Here is a 20877-nt window from a genome sequence, read left to right on the forward strand (position 1 = left end):
ATATATATATATATATATATATATATATAATTTTATCATTTAATATCTTGAAACATAAACGATGAATAACATGTAAAAAGTCGGATGAGATTTATGCAGGGTTTAACAGAGAGAATATTTTAGAAATAACTATATTGTCGAATTCTAAAATACTTTAAATTATCAAGGGATGCCGCTTCATGAGCTAAACCTCAAAAACTTTATATGACTACCGATAATGCTCTTAAACGTTGAACCGTAACACAATCCGTGCAACGCACGGGCTTTACCACTAGTAATAATAATAATAATAATAACAATAACCCACCTCTATCCATCAACACGACACTCAGCACGCCACCCATTATTTACCAGTTACCAGCACATCTGTCAAACACCCCACCCCACCCCTACCAGTCAACACGCTAACACGCCCATCATTGTTAAAGATGGTCTTATTGTAACAACTAGTAAAATGACCCGTGAAATCACGGGTTGATTTAAACAAAACAGTTTAATAATATGTTTTAGGTATTAAGAGAATGTAAATGATAAAGTCATTTAGTTTAATGACCCGTGGAACAACGAATTCCGACTAAGAAACTTGTCGTTTTTACAAACATATTGATGTACTTAACTTGGTCAGAATAAATGAACTACCTTGATGTACTTAACTTTGTCAAAAGTCGACATTACAACCTTTTATTGAGACTTGTATTTCACATACATACGTAACGTAATTAATCTCGTAAAAAGCAACCATATTTGAATAATAATCAATAATAATAATATAATAACTATAATTATAATTATAATAATTAATGATAAAATTTGTTTAAAAATTGAGTATTTATATTTTTAATAATTATTATTATTAGTAATAACAAATGCCACTTGATAAATTTTCAAAAATTAAAATACAATTATTATATGAAGGTTGTACAATATGTTTCAAAGTTTGTACACGTGTTTATGTGGTGATTTGTAAAAGTTGTACAATTTGTTTTAAAGTTTATACATATGGTCACATAATACTTCAAATATTGTACATACGGTGTTGAGGGTGTTTTACCATAAGATTGTACATATATTTCAAATATTGTACATTTGGTCATGAGGGTGTTTTATCAGCCAATATCACATCTTCAGCCTGCACTTTTTCCTCACAATTAACAGGAACTGAACTCTGTGTCTGCATTTTCATGCACAAAATCATCAACCATTTTCACATCTTCGCTCGCCACTTTTTCATCAAGAACAACAGCATTCACAGGATCTGAACTTTGCCTTTCTGCATGTCCTTCAGCTAAATCGTCAACCATTTTATCGTCACAAATAACGGTATCCACATGACCTGAATTTTGTATCTCTGTGTCTCCCTCTGCTGATAAACGAGTGCTAGAAGATGCATTAAGAGGTGAAGCAACAGAAATCGACTCCTGATTAATGCCTAAAACAAGTACAGTTACAAACAAATCTAAGATTAGCATGCAAATACAAGAATTGCTTTTCAAGTTAAATGGTGATTCTAATCAACCATCGTAATATCTTAGATAATTTACTACCAGTTAGCAGCAGACGGGTCTTAAAAATGTAGATTAAAACAGCCAACAAAAAATAGAAAGACAAATTATATAAGAATGGCAAGCATTGGTCTACAAAATTAGTTCACCTTGCTTTGATGGAAAGATAAGCTGTGCACCACATGAAGTCCTACCACCCTACATGAAAAAAATTGAACTTAGATAAGAACAAGGTTATATTAACACCACTTAAAGCTGTTACAATTATAAAAGAATCAAATAGGCAAAAAAAAAAAAAAAAAAGGAAGTAATTTACATAAATAAATAAAATAAGTGGAGAGAGAGGCACCACAGTAGGCAATGTCCAGCCTTTTCTTTGGGACCACTCTAAGTTCGGCCGTAAATCCTTAACGAGTGCTTCATGTGTCTCGTCGTCTTTCCTTTCTCCGGCTGGGGGCATTGGCAACTCAATCTACAGATGGTGGAAACATGAATACAAATAAAAAAAAAAAGGAAGGAACAAGAAACTATGAATCATAAATTGTATGTGTATTTAACTATTTATTTTGTAATAATTTATCAGATACATCCTTCCTAACGAAACATTTAAGAAGTAAAAATAACATCACAAGAGTGTTTCAGATGTTTATAAAACCTGATATTAAGATAGCTAAAAAAATTATACCTTAAAAGTTAACTCTCCAAGTTAATGTAATTAATTAATTTTTGCCAACAAACACAATAGTATACTAATTAATTTTAACAGGTTGCACAAGTCAAATTCTTTACCTTAACCTTGTCATCGCTCAACACTTCAACCACCCTTGCAGACCAATAAGAACTGTCAGAATACCAATCTACCTTATCACCAACCTTAAATGTACCATCAAATACAACACAAACTTCGGAAATTGAGTTAGCATCTGGCATTTCATCTTTTTTATATGTTAGCGGATAGCGAGGCCGAACCATTAGTTGTTTTTTAATGTGCCTTGTCTTTCTTCCATAAGGAGGCTGTTCATACATCTTTTCCCAACTTATCTCTGCAAACACATCAACAATTAACTTTATCTGAAATCTATGATTTTAAAAAGCTTAAGATCAAGGAACCCGATGAGAGAACACAATCAAAATAGAAGAATGTACTATAAGAAAAGTGACAACGGGCAACCAAGTATATGCCTAATGATGACTAATAAGTCGCAATCAGAAACATAATAATCTAAAGTTAATGAAAAAAGTGGCAATCAATCATACCCACACTGGTTCATACAGCAAGTTAGCCAACTCACCTTCGTCTTCGAAATCATAGTATTCCAGCTGTATCTTGTTCCTTTTCAAATTGATATCTCTGATCTGAATGACATTTTAGACATGGATTAATAGAATTAGACTTTTGGTAAGCTCCTTCTGTAAGTACTTTAAAAATAGCCTGTTTAAAATTGCTCAATGGCAGTCGAGCCTTCGGTTAAATACTTATGATGAACACTTAGATGTGTGGTTAGAAAATTATATGCTTTGGAAATTGGAAATAAGTTTGAAAGCAGGAGGAGGGATAAGAGAATTCATAAATTTATATAGATTATTTACATAAAATATAACCTATTATAACAAATTTGAGTAAAAAGACTATTAAGTAATGTATCATACAATATATTTCAAAAGAAGTACCCTTCTTCCCTTAAACACACTTTTTTGTTCCAAACAATGTTGCAACCAGAGTACCATCTTACTTGAATATATAACTCCAAAATAAGTCTTGCGTATAAACTATACCTGGCAATTGAGAGCCATACTCTCAAAATCGGGTCATTTGGGTCATCGGGTCAATTGGGTCAAGCTATCGGGTCAATTGGTTCTTGAGAAAAACTAGGTCTAGCAATGTAAATCAAAACTTAAAAAAAGTCCAATAGGTTCCCCTCTAACCTATTGGGTCCTATACAAAATAAAAATATCAAAGAACATGTCTAATGGGTAACAATTCCCAAAGCTCAATAAAGAGAGATAGGTCTAATGAGTCAAATGGGTCAAGCATAACAAGTTTCATCCACCAAACATTTATGAAAGCATTCATGGTTATATAATTTACTATGTATATTAATATTTTCATATATATAATAAATAAATAAATAAATAATAATAACTAAAATAATATAATCAATGTAAAAGTATATGACCTATTTGGACCACTTGACCCGTGTGACTTGTTTCGACCTGTTACCCAACCCAGCCTGACCCATTTGGACCCGTTTAAAAATTTGACTCGTTTGACCCATGACCCATTTCAACCCAAAACCATTTTAACCCGTTACGGAAACCGACCTAACCTGACCCGTTTTCTAGGTATAGTATGAACATCCATGACGAACCGATCATATCCCACGCACAACTAAGTGTGCAACATCAGCCAAAGGTTGTAATTCAAACCTTAAGTTATTTCTATATGAAAGAAAAGAACAGCATACTAATGATCGTGACACACTAAAGATCGTGAAACAATCATCCTAAACGTGTTCATACTCTTATGTTGGACATCTAAACATCATATCAAACACCAGATATGCTCGTAATTAATATTACGACGCCTAAAGTTGCAATCTAGCCCACCATTAGTATTTTTATTGCAATTGCATATGGGAACAAAACAGAGCTACCAAATCAATTGAATGAAAAAGCTACCTTGCATCTGAACCAGGCACCACGATATCCATCCGCAAAGGATTTCGATTCCCCAAGCTGGCCCACTTCAAACTTAAAACCACTCGAATTCTCCATTTTGCATCACCAGAATTTTCCTGATCTAGAAAAATAAATTTATCTCAGCAAATTTTCCATGCAAATCAAGTCTATGATTCATGAATTCATAAAAAAACTCATAGAACTTAACAATGAAAAATGAAAAAAAAAGTCCAAAATTAGACGTTTTTTCACCTACATCCGCCTTTCATAAAATAAATACCATTCTTGACCTTGCAATCACAGAATCGGGCAATCAAATTGCTACATATATTCACAAAACTACAAAATAAGGTTATTCATTAATGCACTATAATTAGGTATCATAATAAGTAGTAGTAGCAATTTAGGGTTTCGGTGAATTAGGGTTTTGCGTTACCATTAAACAAGAAATACAGTAGTACCTCGATGATTTAAAAATAAAAAAGTGAACCTTTGATAAGCACGGAAGATGTGATTAATCGCGAATAGTGTGTCTACTTAAAAGTGATCACCCTCACACTCACATGCTTCGAACTAAACCAAAGGGCTTTGTTTGTCTTGCATTAGTAAGTTACGGATTATGTATTCATTTATTTATATTTTATATTTATAATAAATTATTAATATTAATAAATTATTATTACAGTAATTAATTTGCATTCGTAATTCGTACGGTGTGTGTAATGTATGCAGTGGAGGATCTCGGATTGGTAGTCACTAGTTCAAACCCTCAAAAAAATTCTACTATTTCAATGGTGTCACTCAAAAAAATGTACATTATCAAATTGTATCACTAGTTAAAAACCCCATTTTTTTTTCACGACATCGCGTATTTCAGTGGTGTCCCGTGCCACCACTAGGTACAATATAGAACCGCCCCCATATCAGTGTATGTCACCTTTAAAAAATGGATTTTCAGGAAAACCTACCCGGGTAAATTTCATGGTTTATTTTATTTTTGACTATTAATCAAAAAGACACATTTTTCAAACAAACTATAGCGTACGCCCCAAAAAACAAATATCTTAAAATCCCTCGCAAGGTTGGCTTGTGATCTTGTGACTCGTGAATTCGCGATCATGACCTACAAATTCCATGTCGCGACCTGGAATTTACGGTCATTGCTGATAAATTATATCTTGCAATTTGCGACTGTCTGGAAGTTAGGAGTCGCAAGGTTCGCAAGATCCTATCCTACCATGTGACGTGCGACTAGATCTTATCTGCTCTAAGATTTTCGGATAAGATTTCCTGACATGTTATTTGAATAACATTTTCACTTTCTTAATATATAGTTGTGAAGCTTCATTTCTAAACAAACAAAAACCCGTACTAAAAAGGGATGATGGTTGAACATTTCTTGCTGGAGTAGATGACTCCGATCTATTTCCAGCAACAATTCATCTCAAACCATAACAACACCTCCACCACCGGCCCACCTCTCCCGCCACGTCAATTTATGCAAAGTTTTGAGTCGCAAGAATCGAATGCAATAATATACAATATTCCAGGGGATGTTCTGTTATGCGTCGTAAAAGAAGCAATAATCAAGGTGAACATTCAAAGTCTATCCAGAAATTTTTAAAGGGAAGTACTTGAAGAGTCAGAAGCAGATGATAGCTTTGAACAAATTCCTGTGGATTTTGCAATGTAGTTTGTGTATCTTGATGGTGAACATTCAGTGTCTATCCAGAACAGTAACCCTGACGACGTCATGCTAACGTGATCATCCACTTTAACTAATAAAAATAGGTATATTCTCTATTTGATATGCTTGCTCTCAGCATGGCCTTTAATTTTTAAACAGTCATATTTATAGTCTCACTATGCAAATGATAAACCGGAAAGAAAAAGAAAAATGAGGAATCAAAAGCGCCACAGAAATTTGCATACGGAGTGTCAGAAACAACCTTCTAGATTGAGCAACTACAACACATGTCGATTACCACGTTTCAAGTACCAGAAAGAAAACTTACCAAACTATACAGAACGCGTCAAATAATACTTGATGTGAAGAGAATAGTTTAAACAAACTTCCACAATGTTGAATCAGTACTTGACTGACTGCCATTGTTATTTAGAAGGTTCTGCATCCATTTAATTTTGTTAACAAGTTCCTCCAGATCGATTACGGCTGCTTCCAGTGTATCTTCATGCTTTATGTTCAAGTCTTTACTAAAATGAATACCACCCTCATCTGCAACTGCCGGTGCCGCTTCTGCTGCTGATTTCTTCTCTTCCACACGCAAACTCGTAATACTATAGAAGGATTCCACACATTCATCATCCATTTTCACATCTTCAGTCTGCTTTTTTTCTTCACAAACAACGGTATCCATCAGATTTGAATTATGTGTTTCAGTATCACCCAATATCACATCTTCAGCCTGCACTTTTTCCTCACAATTAACAGGAACTGAACTCTGTGTCTCTGTATTTGCATGCACATCATCATCATCATCAACCATTTTCACATCTTCACTCGCCACTTTTTCATCAAGAACAACAGCATTTACAGGATTTGAACTTTGCCTTTCTGCATGTCCTTCCGCTAAATCATCAACCATTTTATCGTCACAAATAACGGTATCCACATGACCTGAATTGTGTCTCTCTGTGTCTCCCTCAGCTGATAAACGAGTGCTAGAAGATGCATTGAGAGGTGAACCAAGAGAAATTGACTCCTGATTCATGCCTAAAACAAGTACAGTTACAAACAAATCTAAGATTAGCATGCAATATTAAGAGATAGAACTGTTTACTCGCATGGGCTTATTACATCTAAGTTACTTTACGTACATGTAATAAGCAATTCCTCCTGTCAAAGGGCGTACAAACAACAATTGATCACATGCTTCAAAACAAAACAAAACACTATAACTAAAAGTACGAAGTATAATAGAACTTTTTTTAGAAAAGAGAATAAGAGAAAACTAGTTGAAAAGAAGTGTACTAACTATGATAGTAAGATGTTCAAGCATTGCATTTTAAGGTAAATGGTGATACTAATCAACCGTCGTAATATTTTAGATAATTTACTACCAGTTAGCAGACGGGTCTTAAAAATGTAGATTAAAATGGCCAACAAAAATAGAAAGACAAATTATATAAGAATTGCAAGCATTGGCCTACAAAATTAACTCACCTTGCTTTGATGGAAAGATAAGCTGTGCACCACATGAAGTCCTACCACCCTGCATGAAAAAAATTAAACTTAAATAAGAACAAGGTTATATTAACACCACTTAAATCTGTTACAATTATGAAAGAATCAAATAGGCAGGAAAAAAAAAAGTAATTCAAATAAAATAAAATAAAAAAGTGGAGAGAGAGAGAGAGAGAGGCACCAGAGTAGGCAAAGTCCAGCCATTTCTTTCGGACCAATCTAAGTAGGGTCGTAAATCTTTACATAATGCTTCGTATGTCTCACCTTCTACCCCTTCTCCAGCTGGGGGCATTGGCAACTCAATCTACAGATGGTGGAAACATGAATACAAATCAAAAAAAGGGAAGGAAAAAGAAACTAAGAATCATAAATGGTATGTGTATTTAACTATTTATTTGTAATAATATATCAGATACATTCTTCCTAACGAAACGTTTTAAGAAGTAAAAATAACATCACAAGAGTGTTTCAGATGTTTATAAAACCTGATATAAAGATAGCTAAAAAATTTATACCTTGAAAGTTAACTCTCCAAGTTAATGTAATTAAATAATTTTTGACAACAAACACAATAGTATACTAATAAATTCTAACAGGTTGCACAAGTCAAATTCTTTACCTTAACCTTGTCATCGCTCAACACTTCGACAACCCTTGCAGACCAATAAACACCCTCATAATTCCAATCTACCTTATCATCAACCTTAAATGTACCATCAAATACAACACAAACTTCGGAAATTGAGTTAGCATCTGGCATTTCATCTTTTTTATATGTTAGCGGATAGCGAGGCCGCACCATTAGTTGTCTTTTAATGTGCCTTGTCTTTCTTCCATAAGGAGGCTGTTCGAATATCTGTTCCCAACTTATCTCTGCAAACACATTAACAATTAACTTTATCTGAAATCTATTATTTTATAAAACTTTAAGAACAAGAAACCAGATGAGAGAACACAATCAACATAGAAGAAACTAAAACACACACTAAAAATGAATGATGTTTGGGCATTTCTTGTTGAAGTAGATGATCCTGATCTGTTTCCAACCCCTAGCAATGCATCTCAAACCATAACATCTCCCCACCACCGGACCACCTCCCCCGCCATGTCAATTTCTGCAAGGTTTTGTGTCGGAAGAACCGAATGCAATAATATACAACATTTCAGGGGGTGTTCTCATCGCTGTTATGCATTGTAAAAGATGCAATAACCAGAGTGTAAGTAACTAGAGGGGAGTGAATAGTTACTTAGTGGTTTCTTAAAACTTTTTCGAAATCTTTAACGATCAAAACATAAGTTTTAAGTGTGGAAGCTTTTGTGTTTGTTAATGCAAGTATGTAAAGAATGTAAGTGCACAAACACAAGGATTTATAGTGGTTCGGGTGGATGTTAACTAATCCACCTTAATCCACTCCCCAATTCTACGAATTGAGACTTTTCTTCACTATGATACCCCAAACCCGGTGGAGTGTCCGGATACAACAATAGCTCCTCGATAAGCCGCTACTTATGAACCCTTGCGTCCCTTTGAAGAATTCACAAACACCAAATGCTCTTACCACAAGATCCTAATGCTCTAGCCTAAAGTGTGTAGTATAACAACTAACAAGGTGATTTTAACCAACATTGGTTCAAAAGAGATAACTCAAGTTATCAAGCATGAAGATCATATGAGCATGCGAGTATGACACGTAGATTTGCACATATACGAACACATAAGCATACAAATATGGCATGTAGATGTTGCACACATACTTATACAAGCAATGAACACATATATGGCACATATAAGAGATAAAGATTATGCAGTTTACACCTAGTGTATAATGATCGGAAGCCTAGAGTTAAGCCTAGAGTGTAAAGCATACCATAAAGCATTCAAGTTTCTCTATCAAGTATATTTCAAACTTATCATCCACGAGTTCAAAGAACTTGTCACAAGGAAAATGGTTAATTGGATCAATAACCAAGTCATTAACATATTATTCTCATGCTTTTTAGCAAATAATGTATTGCTAACTTTTACCATTTCACACACATGATCAAGCAAGTATGCCCTAAGTCTATCAAGATTTTCAATATGCAAAGATATAACCTTTTCATGTATGTTTGATTCATCCTTAAAGCTACTCGGATGTCTATCTAGAACTAGTTATGTTTTGATTTTTAAAGAGTATCCTAGAGACGTACCTACCTTTGTAGTCACACTTACATCTTTGAGTGAAAATCTAGCATTAATTTCCATAGGTGTGTCTAATACTTTAGCACTTATCATACCAAAACTTTAAGTGTATTCATTAGGTTGATTTATAAGAGTGTTATCTTAGAGTTACTTTGATTCATGAGTTGAGTAAGGCTTTTAGAACACTCATCATTCTTTCATTAATCTCATTGGGTGTAAGTTTAAGACTCAAGATAAATAGTTTAAATAAACATTTGTGTGGGGTAAGATTATCTAAATCTTTGACGTATAAAAGGTTGGAGAAACTTTTCATTTAACTCGTTTGTTCTAGGTGTTCGTTTGACACAAACCTAATCCTATTTTAGAATTTAAGAGCACGAATCATTCTTAAAGTTTTCTAACCTTATTCATTCTAATATGTCTAAGTGTGTTTTAAATACTTCAACAACTCAACAAACGTTTATGCGTTTAGCTAACAATTTTTATCAATGACTACTACTCTAGTAATTTATACACGAATAATATTTTTTAAGTGTTAGCCTAGTATGAGTTCTATCATCAAAAATGTACCTCATTAAGCATAGATGATAGAAATCATATACAACCCATTTAGTAAGACTACAAAGCTGAACTTTGGAAATCTATACTATACCTAGAAAACGGAGAATTTATACTACACACTTAAGATCTAATTTGTCTCCTATCTATGTCTCCTAAGATTTGTTTGTTATGATTCATTTTATGATCTTGTCATTTATCCTTTCTTAGTTATCATCGTTTCTCAAATATTTACTTTGTTAAGGACGATCTTTTTAATACGTTAGCTCACTTAGTGATCATCATATATTACTTTTAGGTAGATCTCTAATAATTAGTTTCATGGTCGTGTGATCTAATCTTTTATGCCATCAAATTGAAAATCATATGTTGACATATTTTTATCTTTTCACCAATTTCACTTGTAAGCATATAAGACGTTCTACCTAATTGTAACATGTTTTCTTAAATGGAATATGACTTTAACTAGCATGTTAAGATATTTTCATATTAAACACTTATAGAGATCAAATAGCACACTTTTAAGAATATCTCATTTGTAAGTAAAGTTACCTCCACCGATGATTATTCCTCAAATATGTCCATCCAATATTACGTCACCATCATCATGTTCTTTGTGCTTGGTGTGACATATTTATCATGGACATGTGTTTTGAGTGCTTGTGATAACCTCATCTTTCACAAAACCTACAACTTGTTAGAGACACAAAACATGGTACCCAATGTTTGTTGGGTCTGATATTGTTAGCATCAAATATTCTCACGATAACTCATCTTTGTACCTTTCTCAAAGAGTAGACTATTGTTCTTTTAAACATGTTTATATTTTAAATTTCGACAATCCAATTTCATGTCTTGATTAAGAATAATTGATCTTGTACGCTTATAATTGTTTAAAATGGGTTGAAAACTTAACCTTTTAAATGAGTGTCGTTTAATGACGATAATTAGCTTCACATTAGCAAATGTTTTAATCTTACCAACAAACAATGTAAAACCAATATTGTAATCATTTTAAAATGATTCAACATCTAAAAGTGTCAAACCACGACCGATCATAAAATTGCGAAAGCACATTTTGATCAGAGCCTATGCAGTCGATCCACGGTCGACCGTAGGTTCGACCGCCTACAGGTTTGACATTATGTTGAGTTTTATCAAGTGTGTTTTCGAAAAGCTTGTGATAGGTTCACTCAAGGTGTCTTTCATTTGGTATCTTTAAAAATCACTTTTACTATATCACCACTTTTTTTGTCACTTTTGAAGAAAGGTAATTCTTTTTCTTGTTCAAAATAGTCATAAGCTAGCGATTCTAGTTTCAAATTATTATTACCCCTAAGTAACCTTTTGTTTGATTATATGGGTTTCGAGAATGCTTATTAAGATACTTAGAGTCTAATCTTAGATATTATGTCTATCACTTAAGGCTCTAAGATGTGTGACAAACTACATATTCTAGCATGTAAGATTAATTAATCAAGCATACATCAAGTAATCACCCATGTCATTTTCATGCAAGGATTCAAGGCACAAGTAATTTCAGTTATCATATACATTGCATTGACTTAAGTTTCATGGCAAGTTTCAATCCTATTGTGTACATTATAGTTGTGATTTTGACCCAACCCCACATTTTTCTTTACATACTTTATTTTTCAAAAATTAACTTTGTTTTAAAAAAAAATGTTTCTTTGTTCAAGCTTTTCTTTTCAATCATAGTTTTGTTAATTATCACAACATTTAGAGTACACAAATATTAAATATACTAAAAATAAGCAAACTTACCTCGCCATGTGAATGGTGGTAGTTCTTCTCAAAGTAATGGATGTAAGTTTGAGCATTCGGGTTCGATCCTTGACTCCACATCACGCAAGTGTCTTGAAGTTGCTTCTCATATGTAAATTTTCATCGTGATTCAAGACTAACTCATCCAAGATCTCTTTTGCGTTCTCCAAACAAGTAGAGTTTAGTTCCAAGATCTTTGACTCGGGTTTTTGCACAAAATGAATTTTTGACTCAAGCAAAAACATTTTTAGAGCAAAGATTCGAGCAACCGCTATGATACCAATTGTAAGTAACTAGAGGGGGGGTGAATAGTTACTCAGTGGTTTCTTAAAACTTTTTCGAAATCTTTAACGATCAAAACATAAGTTTTAAGTGTGAAAGCGTTTGTGTTTGTTAATGCAAGTATGTAAAGAATGTAAGTGCACAAACACAAGGATTTATAGTGGTTCGAGTGGATGTTAACTAATCCACCTTAATCTACTCCCCAATTCTACGAATTGAGACTTTTCTTCACTATGATACCCCAAACCCGGTGGAGTGTCCGGATACAACACTAGCTCCTCGATAAGATGCTACTTACGAACCCTTGCGTCCCTTTGAAGAATTCACAAACACCAAATGCTCTTACCACAAGATCCTAATGCTCTAGCCTAGTGAAATCACAACTACCTTCTAGATACCTTTAAGAAGATAGCTTACAAGTAAACTTATAGCTAAGCTTACAATCACTCATAGTTCTTCAATAGGTCACACCAACTTAATTCTCAATGGAATTGATCAACTTCCTAGATCCCTTTAAGGAAGTTGAAACATTAAGCAAGATGGTGTTTCCTATCATAAGAACTATCTAACTTCCTTTGTCTTACAAAGTAAACTTAAAGATACAAATGACAAGTGCAAAGTTTACATTTCAATTCTACTTAGTGTAAGTAGAATCTCTCTTTCTCTCTTATAATCTCTCCGTAGATATGTGCTTGAGGCTTAGGAGATCAGTAGATATGACTTTGAAAGAATGTTGAAAAAAGATGGTCTTCTAGTTTGGCAAAGTGGTGTATTTATATTCCAAGAAAATATTGACAGACAAAACTGCGGTCGAACCACGGTCGACCTTGCAGGCAGCCGTACAACTTCTGTCAGCATTTCAACATATCCGTTGGAGCTCCTTTTTCTTTGAATTTTTAGCTTCTTTACCTAATATAGAGCCTTCAAAATATGCTTAATACACCTAGAAGTTAACTTCATTACCCCTTTGATCTTGGACATATGCATGGAGGTTGACATGTGAAATGTCCCGTTCTTATTGATTAAAAACATTCCATATTAATTGATTTCGTTGCGAGGTTTTGACCTCTATATGAGACGTTTTTCAAAGACTGCATTCATTTTAAAACAAACCATAACCTTTATTTCATAAATAAAGGTTTAAAAAGCTTTACGTAGATTATCAAATAATGATAATCTAAAATATCCTGTTTACACACGACTATTACATAATGGTTTACAATACAAATATGTTACATCGAAATCAGTTTCTTGAATGCAGTTTTTACACAATATCATACAAACATGGACTCCAAATCTTGTCCTTATTTTAGTATGCAACAGCGGAAGCTCTTAGTATTCATCTGAGAATAAACATGCTTTAAACGTCAACAAAAATGTTGGTGAGTTATAGGTTTAACCTATATATATCAAATCGTAACAATAGACCACAAGATTTCATATTTCAATACACATCCCATACATAGAGATAAAAATCATTCATATGGTGAACACCTGGTAACCGACATTAACAAGATGCATATATAAGAATATCCCCATCTTTCCGGGACACCCTTCAGATATGATATAAATTTTGAAGTACTAAAGCATCCGGTACTTTGGATGGGGTTTGTTAGGCCCAATAGATCTATCTTTAGGATTCGCGTCAATTAGGGTGTCTGTTCCCTAATTCTTAGATTACCAGACTTAATAAAAAGGGGCATATTCGATTTCGATAATTCAACCATAGAATGTAGTTTCACGTACTTGTGTCTATTTTGTAAATCATTTATAAAACCTGCATGTATTCTCATCCCAAAAATATTAGATTTTAAAAGTGGGACTATAACTCACTTTCACAGATTTTTACTTCGTCGGAAAGTAAGACTTGGCCACTGGTTGATTTACGAACCTATAACAATATATACATATATATCAAAGTATGTTCAAAATATATTTACAATACTTTTAATACATTTTGATGTTTTAAGTTTATTAAGTCAGCTGTCCTCGTTAGTAACCTACAACTAGTTGTCAACAGTTAGATGTACAGAAATAAATCGATAAATATTATCTTGAATCAATCCACGACCCAGTGTATACGTATCTCAGTATTGATCAAAACTCAAACTATATATATATTTTGGAATCAACCTCAACCCTGTATAGCTAACTCCAACATTCACATATAGAGTGTCTATGGTTGTTCCGCAATATATATATAGATGGGTCGACATGATAGGTCGAAACATTGTATACGTGTCTATGGTATCTCAAGATTACATAATATACAATATAAGTTGATTAGGTTATGGTTGGAATAGATTTATTACTAACTTTCACGTAGGTAAAATGAGTAGTTTTTATCAATCTTGTTTTACTCGCCATTTCTTCGTTTCTAATCCGTTTTGAGTGATTCCAGTGGCCACGGTTTCGTATTGAACTTAAATTTATGAATATAAGTAGAAAAAGTATAAGTTTATAGTCAGAAATACAAGTTACAAGTAGTTTTTGAAAGAGGTAGTCATTTCCGTCTAAAGAACGACATCTTGATGACCATTTTGAAAAACATACTTTCACTTTGAGTTTAACCATGATTTTTGGATATAGTTTCATGTTCATAAGAAAAATCATTTTTCCAGAAGTATAGCTTTTAAATCAAATTTCTTCTTAGCTTTTAATTATCCCAACCAAAACAGCCCCCGGTTTTACTACGACGGCGTATATCCAGTTTTATGGTGTTTATCGTGTTTCCGGGTTTTAAATCATTAAGTTAGCATATCATATAGATATAGAACATGTGTTTAGTTGATTTTAAAAGTCTATTTAGAAGGATTAACTTTATTTGCGGACAAGTTTAGAATTAACTAAACTATGTTCTAGTGATTACAAGTTTATAACGTTGAATAAGACAGCTTTTTATATATGAATCGAATGATGTTATGAACATCATTACTACCTCAAGTTCCTTGGATAAACCTACTGGAAATGAGAAAAATGGATCTAGCTTCAAAGGATCCTTGGATAGCTTGAAAGTTCTTGAAGCAGAATCATGACACGAAAACAATTTCAAGTAAGATTTCCACTCGAAATAAGATTGTTATAGTTATAGAAATTGAATTAAAGTTTGAATATGATTATTACCTTGTATTAGAAAGATAACCTACTGTAAGTAATAAAGGTTTCTTGATCTTGGATGATTACTTGGAATGGATTTAGAAAACTTGGAAGTAAACTTGCAATCTTGGAAGTATTCTTGATTTTATGAAACTAGAACTTTTGGAATTTATGAAGAACACTTAGAACTTGAAGATAGAACTTGAGAGAGATCAATTAGATGAAGAAAATTGTAGAATGAAAGTGTTTGTAGGTGTTTTTGGTCGTTGGTGTATGGATTAGATATAAAGGATATGTAATTTTGTTTTCATGTAAATAAGTCATGAATGATTACTCATATTTTTGTAATTTTATGAGATATTTCATGCTAGTTGCCAAATGATGGTTCCCACATATGTTAGGTGACTCACATGGGCTGCTAAGAGTTGATCATTGGAGTGTATATACCAATAGTACATACATCTAAAAGCTGTGTATTGTACGAGTACGAATACGGGTGCATACGAGTAGAATTGTTGACGAAACTGAACGAGGATGTAATTGTAAGCATTTTTGTTAAGTAGAAGTATTTTGATAAGTGTCTTGAAGTCTTTCAAAAGTGTATGAATACATATTAAAACACTACATATGTAATGACCCGAAAATTTGCGACTAAATTTAAACTTAATCTTTAAAGGATTAATGATTTCGACACGATAAACAAAGTCTGTAAAACTGAATCTCAAAATTTTTGAACTATTCAAGTACCCTTCGATTTTCTCAAAGATTCGCGAACAATTATATGTAAATAGATACATATATATACTATAACTTGAAAACGTAACAAAGTTTTCATTGCATAATACCGTACATTAAACTTATTGGTTTATATATCTAATTGAATATATATGATTTCAAGTTATTTAGTAAACGATAGTAACATTCGATTATTGATTTGATTGATATTTAGATAAGTTAACTAAAACGTTTAAGATGAACCAGTAAAACACTAATTTGATAAAGTATTTTCAAATTGCTACAGTACCCAAAATGCTACAGTATTTTCGAAAATCACTATTTGCTACAGTAAAATTGACTTTGCTACAGTGAATTGCTACAGTAAACCACTATTTTAAAGATGTATTTTAACAAATAGTGAGACGATGATTTATAGAAGTAAATGACCAAAATACTCGAAAGTTTAAGATATACTTTGAGTGGTATAGTTTAGGAATAATTTAAGGCTATATTTTAACAAAGGTACGAGTCACGAAATGTAAAATGCAAGTTTTCTCAGCGTACGAAAGGACATTCGAGAAACCGGAACCGGGACATAAGTCAAGTAACAACGTACGACTTATCGGAACAAAAGTTACAAGTTAACTATGCACGTAAATATAATATAATATATAAATAATTATATAAATTAAATATAATATATATTATATTTAAATATGTCGACAAACTAAAATACAAAACAATGTGAGCTGTCCCTGGTCCTCATGCGAGTCGCATGGCCAGAAGGCCATTTCCATGCGAGTCGCATGACTCCAGATTTCAGGCCAGGTTCTATAAATTGCAGTTTTTGGCTCGAGATAATCACACACATACACAAATATAGATATACTCCGTAATATTATTTATTATTATTATTATTATTATTATTATTATTATTATTATTATTATTATTATTATTAATAAGATTATTATTAATCTTATTATTTTTATTATTAATGTTATTATTTTTGCGATACAAAAATAATAATGTACATAAAATATTACGACGGAGTGCTGTCCAAGTAATTTTCAAAACGTGTTTCCAAGCGAGCTAGAGCTAAGGAAAATATGGGTTATTGCCAAGGAAATTATGGGTAATGTTCGAGGGTATTTTTGTGAATCAAACCTCGTGTTTATCATCTCCGATGCGTCTACGTGCTTTTCTACAATATTGTATATCAATATTAAATAGTGAGTTTCATATGATCCCTTTTACCCTTTACATTTTTGGGCTGAGAATACATGCAAATGCTTTATTAACTGATTTACAATATTTATATGCGTGAGTTTCATTTGCTCCCTTTTTAATTGCTTTTGCAATCTATATTTTTGGGCTGAGAATACATGCACTTTATTTTTAAACGCAATGGATACAAGTACATACTAAATTCTACACCGAGTTTGAACCGAAAATCCCTTAGCTTTGGTAACTAGTAACTGCCAGTTATAAGAACTGGTGGGCGCGAGTAGTAGTATATGGATCCATAGGGCTTGACATCCCCGTCCGAGCTAGAGCGCTAGCCTTTTAACGGACGTATGCTATTTGAGAAGCGTACACGTTGGTTTGCGTGTATTATTAAGATGATTATACAAAGGGTACAAATTATATAAGCGTTAAAGTTTAGTTACCAGGGTGCTCTGTTATGTAGAATCTATTGATAAACGTTTCTGGATTAAATAACTGAAATCTTGTGATCCACCTTTATATACAGATTATGAGCAACATTAAAACTATGAACTCACCAACCTTTGTGTTGACACTTGTTAGCATGTTTATTCTCAGGTTTCCTAGAAGTCTTCCGCTGTTTGCTTAGATGTTAAACAAGCTATGTGCATGGAGTCTTGCATGACATATTTTTCAAGGAGACGTTGCATTTACCAAATCATCACCATGTATCTTATTTTGACTGCATTGTCAACAGAAATGATGTTGTAAACTATTATTTATGGTGATTGTCTATATGTAGAAATCATCAGATGTCGAAAACCTTTGATTTAAATATTCATTTATGGTGTGCCTTTTCAAAAGAATGCAATGTTTACAAAACGTATCATATAGAGGTCAAATACCTCGCAATGAAATCAATGAATGACGTGTTCGTCCATATGGATTTGGAGCGATCGTCACAACATACATTTTAACTGAGTCGTTAAGTCATCGTTAGTCGTTACATGTAAGTGTTGTTTTGAAACCTTTAGGTTAACGATCTTGTTAAGTGTTGTTAACCCAATGTTTATAATATCAAATGAGATTTTAAATTATTATATTATCATGATATTATGATGTATAAATATATCTTAATATGATATATATACATTAAATGTCGTTACAACGATAATCGTTACATATATGTCTCGTTTCAAAATCATTAAGTTAGTAGTCTTGTTTTTACATATGTAGTTCATTGTTAATATACTTAATGATATGTTTACTTATCATAATATCATGTTAACTATATATATGTCCATATATATGTCATCATATAGTTTTTACAAGTTTTAACGTTCGTGAATCACCGGTCAACTTGGGTGGTCAATGAAATGTCCCGTTCTTATTGATTAAAAACGTCCCATATTAATTGATTTCGTTGCGAGGTTTTGACCTCTATATGAGACGTTTTTCAAAGACTGCATTCATTTTAAAACAAACCATAACCTTTATTTCATCAATAAAGGTATAAAAAGCTTTACGTAGATTATCAAATAATGATAATCTAAAATATCCTGTTTATACACGACCATTACATAATGGTTTACAATATAAATATGTTACAACAAAATAAGTTTCTTGAATGTAGTTTTTACACAATATCATACAAGCATGGACTCCAAATCTCGTCCTTATTTAAGTATGCGACAGCGGAAGCTCTTAATAATCACCTGAGAATAAACATGCTTAAAACGTCAACAAAAATGTTGGTGAGTTATAGGTTTAACCTATATATATCAAATCATAATAATAGACCACAAGATTTCATATTTCAATACACATCCCATACATAGAGATAAAAATCATTCATATGGTGAACACCTGGTAACCGACATTAACAAGATGCATATATAAGAATATCCCCATCATTCCGGGACACCCTTCAGATATGATATAAATTTTGAAGTACTAAAGCATCCGGTACTTTGGATGGGGTTTGTTAGGCCCAATAGATCTATCTTTAGGATTCGCGTCAATTAGGGTGTCTGTTCCCTAATTCTTAGATTACCAGACTTAATAAAAAGGGGCATATTCGATTTCGATAATTCAACCATAGAATGTAGTTTCACGTACTTGTGTCTATTTTGTAAATCATTTATAAAACCTGCATGTATTCTCATCCCAAAAATATTAGATTTTAAAAGTGGGACTATAACTCACTTTCACAGATTTTTACTTCGTCGGGAAGTAAGACTTGGCCACTGGTTGATTCACGAACCTATAACAATATATACATATATATCAAAGTATGTTCAAAATATATTTACAACACTTTTAATATATTTTGATGTTTTAAGTTTATTAAGTCAGCTGTCCTCGTTAGTAACCTACAACTAGTTGTCCACAGTTAGATGTACAGAAATAAATCGATAAATATTATCTTGAATCAATCCACGACCCAGTGTATACGTATCTCAGTATTGATCACAACTCAAACTATATATATTTTGGAATCAACCTCAACCCTGTATAGCTAACTCCAACATTCACATATAGAGTGTCTATGGTTGTTCCGAAATATATATAGATGTGTCGACATGATAGGTAGAAACATTGTATACGTGTCTATGGTATCTCAAGATTACATAATATACAATACAAGTTGATTAAGTTATGGTTGGAATAGATTTGTTACCAATTTTCACGTAGCTAAAATGAGAAAAATTATCCAATCTTGTTTTACCCATAACTTCTTCATTTTAAATCCGTTTTGAGTGAATCAAATTGCTATGGTTTCATATTGAACTCTATTTTATGAATCTAAACAGAAAAGTATATGATATATATACATTAAATGTCTTTACAACGATAATCGTTACATATATGTCTCGTTTAAAAATCATTAAGTTAGTAGTCTTGTTTTTACATATGTAGTTCATTGTTAATATACTTAATGATATGTTTACTTATCATAGTATCATGTTAAGTATATATATATATCCATATATATGTCATCATATAGTTTTTACAAGTTTTAACGTTCGTGAATCACCGGTCAACTTGGGTGGTCAATTGTCTATATGAAACATATTTCAATTAATCAAGTCTTAACAAGTTTGATTGCTTAACATGTTGGAAACATTTAATCATGTAAATATCAATCTCAATTAATATATATAAACATGGAAAAGTTCGGGTCACTATAGTACCTACCCGTTAAATAAATTTCGTCCCGAAATTTTAAGCTGTTGAAGGTGTTGACGAATCTTCTGGAAATAGATGCGGGTATTTCTTCTTCATCTGATCTTCACGCTCCCATGTGAACTCGGGTCCTCTACGAGCATTCCATCGAACCTTAACAATTGGTATCTTGTTTTGCTTAAGTCTTTTAACCTCACGATCCATTATTTCGACGGGTTCTTCGATGAATTGAAGTTTTTCGTTGATTTGGATTTCATCTAACGGAATAGTGAGATCTTCTTTAGCAAAACATTTCTTCAAATTCGAGACGTGGAAAGTGTTATGTACAGCCGTGAGTGGTTGAGGTAACTCAAGTCGGTAAGCTACTGGTCCGACACGATCAATAATCTTGAATGGTCCAATATACCTTGGATTTAATTTCCCTCGTTTACCAAATCGAACAACGCCTTTCCAAGGTGCAACTTTAAGCATGACCATCTCT

General features: G+C 32.7%; 3 protein-coding genes across 3 annotated transcripts in view; all 3 read right to left on the reverse strand.

Moving 5' to 3' along the window:
- LOC139855141 (uncharacterized) overlaps positions 1 to 4765 on the reverse strand; it is an 84592-nt gene extending 79827 nt beyond the window's left edge. Inside the window, exons 1-2 of the mRNA XM_071844388.1 lie at positions 4434 to 4765; positions 4182 to 4302 (exon numbers count right to left, since the gene is read on the reverse strand). Coding sequence (XP_071700489.1) covers positions 4182 to 4277 — 96 coding nt within the window. The 5' untranslated portion in view covers positions 4278 to 4302; positions 4434 to 4765. The remainder of the gene's footprint in view (positions 1 to 4181; positions 4303 to 4433) is intronic.
- Positions 1149 to 3296, reverse strand: LOC139852088 (uncharacterized). Its single transcript, XM_071841312.1, has 6 exons — positions 3279 to 3296; positions 2795 to 2858; positions 2292 to 2545; positions 1852 to 1974; positions 1652 to 1700; positions 1149 to 1429 (listed from the first exon to the last, which is right to left on the reverse strand). Exons 1-6 carry the CDS (start codon positions 3294 to 3296, stop codon positions 1149 to 1151), a joined length of 789 nt encoding a protein of 262 aa, XP_071697413.1.
- Positions 4766 to 6114: 1349 nt separating the features above from the next.
- On the reverse strand, positions 6115 to 8255 carry LOC139855632 (uncharacterized). Its single transcript, XM_071844872.1, has 4 exons — positions 8006 to 8255; positions 7568 to 7690; positions 7366 to 7414; positions 6115 to 6915 (listed from the first exon to the last, which is right to left on the reverse strand). The coding sequence occupies exons 1-4, from the start codon at positions 8186 to 8188 to the stop codon at positions 6245 to 6247; spliced, it is 1026 nt and encodes a 341-aa protein (XP_071700973.1). The 5' UTR covers positions 8189 to 8255; the 3' UTR covers positions 6115 to 6244.
- Between the last annotated feature and the right edge of the window lie 12622 nt (positions 8256 to 20877).

This window comes from Rutidosis leptorrhynchoides, chromosome 6 (genome assembly GCF_046630445.1).
Source record: "Rutidosis leptorrhynchoides isolate AG116_Rl617_1_P2 chromosome 6, CSIRO_AGI_Rlap_v1, whole genome shotgun sequence".
NCBI classification, from domain to species: domain Eukaryota; kingdom Viridiplantae; phylum Streptophyta; class Magnoliopsida; order Asterales; family Asteraceae; genus Rutidosis; species Rutidosis leptorrhynchoides.

Bases quoted from the DNA above. Each gene is read 5' to 3' on its own strand.
- LOC139852088 (XM_071841312.1), bottom strand. The intron at 2,546-2,794 runs GTGAGTTGGCTA...ATGTGTTTGCAG, and splicing joins CTATGATTTCGAAGACGAAG to AGATAAGTTGGGAAAAGATG. The intron at 1,430-1,651 runs GTGAACTAATTT...TACTTGTTTTAG, and splicing joins TATCTTTCCATCAAAGCAAG to GCATTAATCAGGAGTCGATT.
- LOC139855632 (XM_071844872.1), bottom strand. From the start codon at position 8,188: ATGGTGCGGCCTCGCTATCCGCTAACATATAAAAAAGATGAAATGCCA. The intron at 7,415-7,567 runs GTGCCTCTCTCT...TTTTTCATGCAG, and splicing joins GCTGGACTTTGCCTACTCTG to GGTGGTAGGACTTCATGTGG. The intron at 6,916-7,365 runs GTGAGTTAATTT...TACTTGTTTTAG, and splicing joins TATCTTTCCATCAAAGCAAG to GCATGAATCAGGAGTCAATT.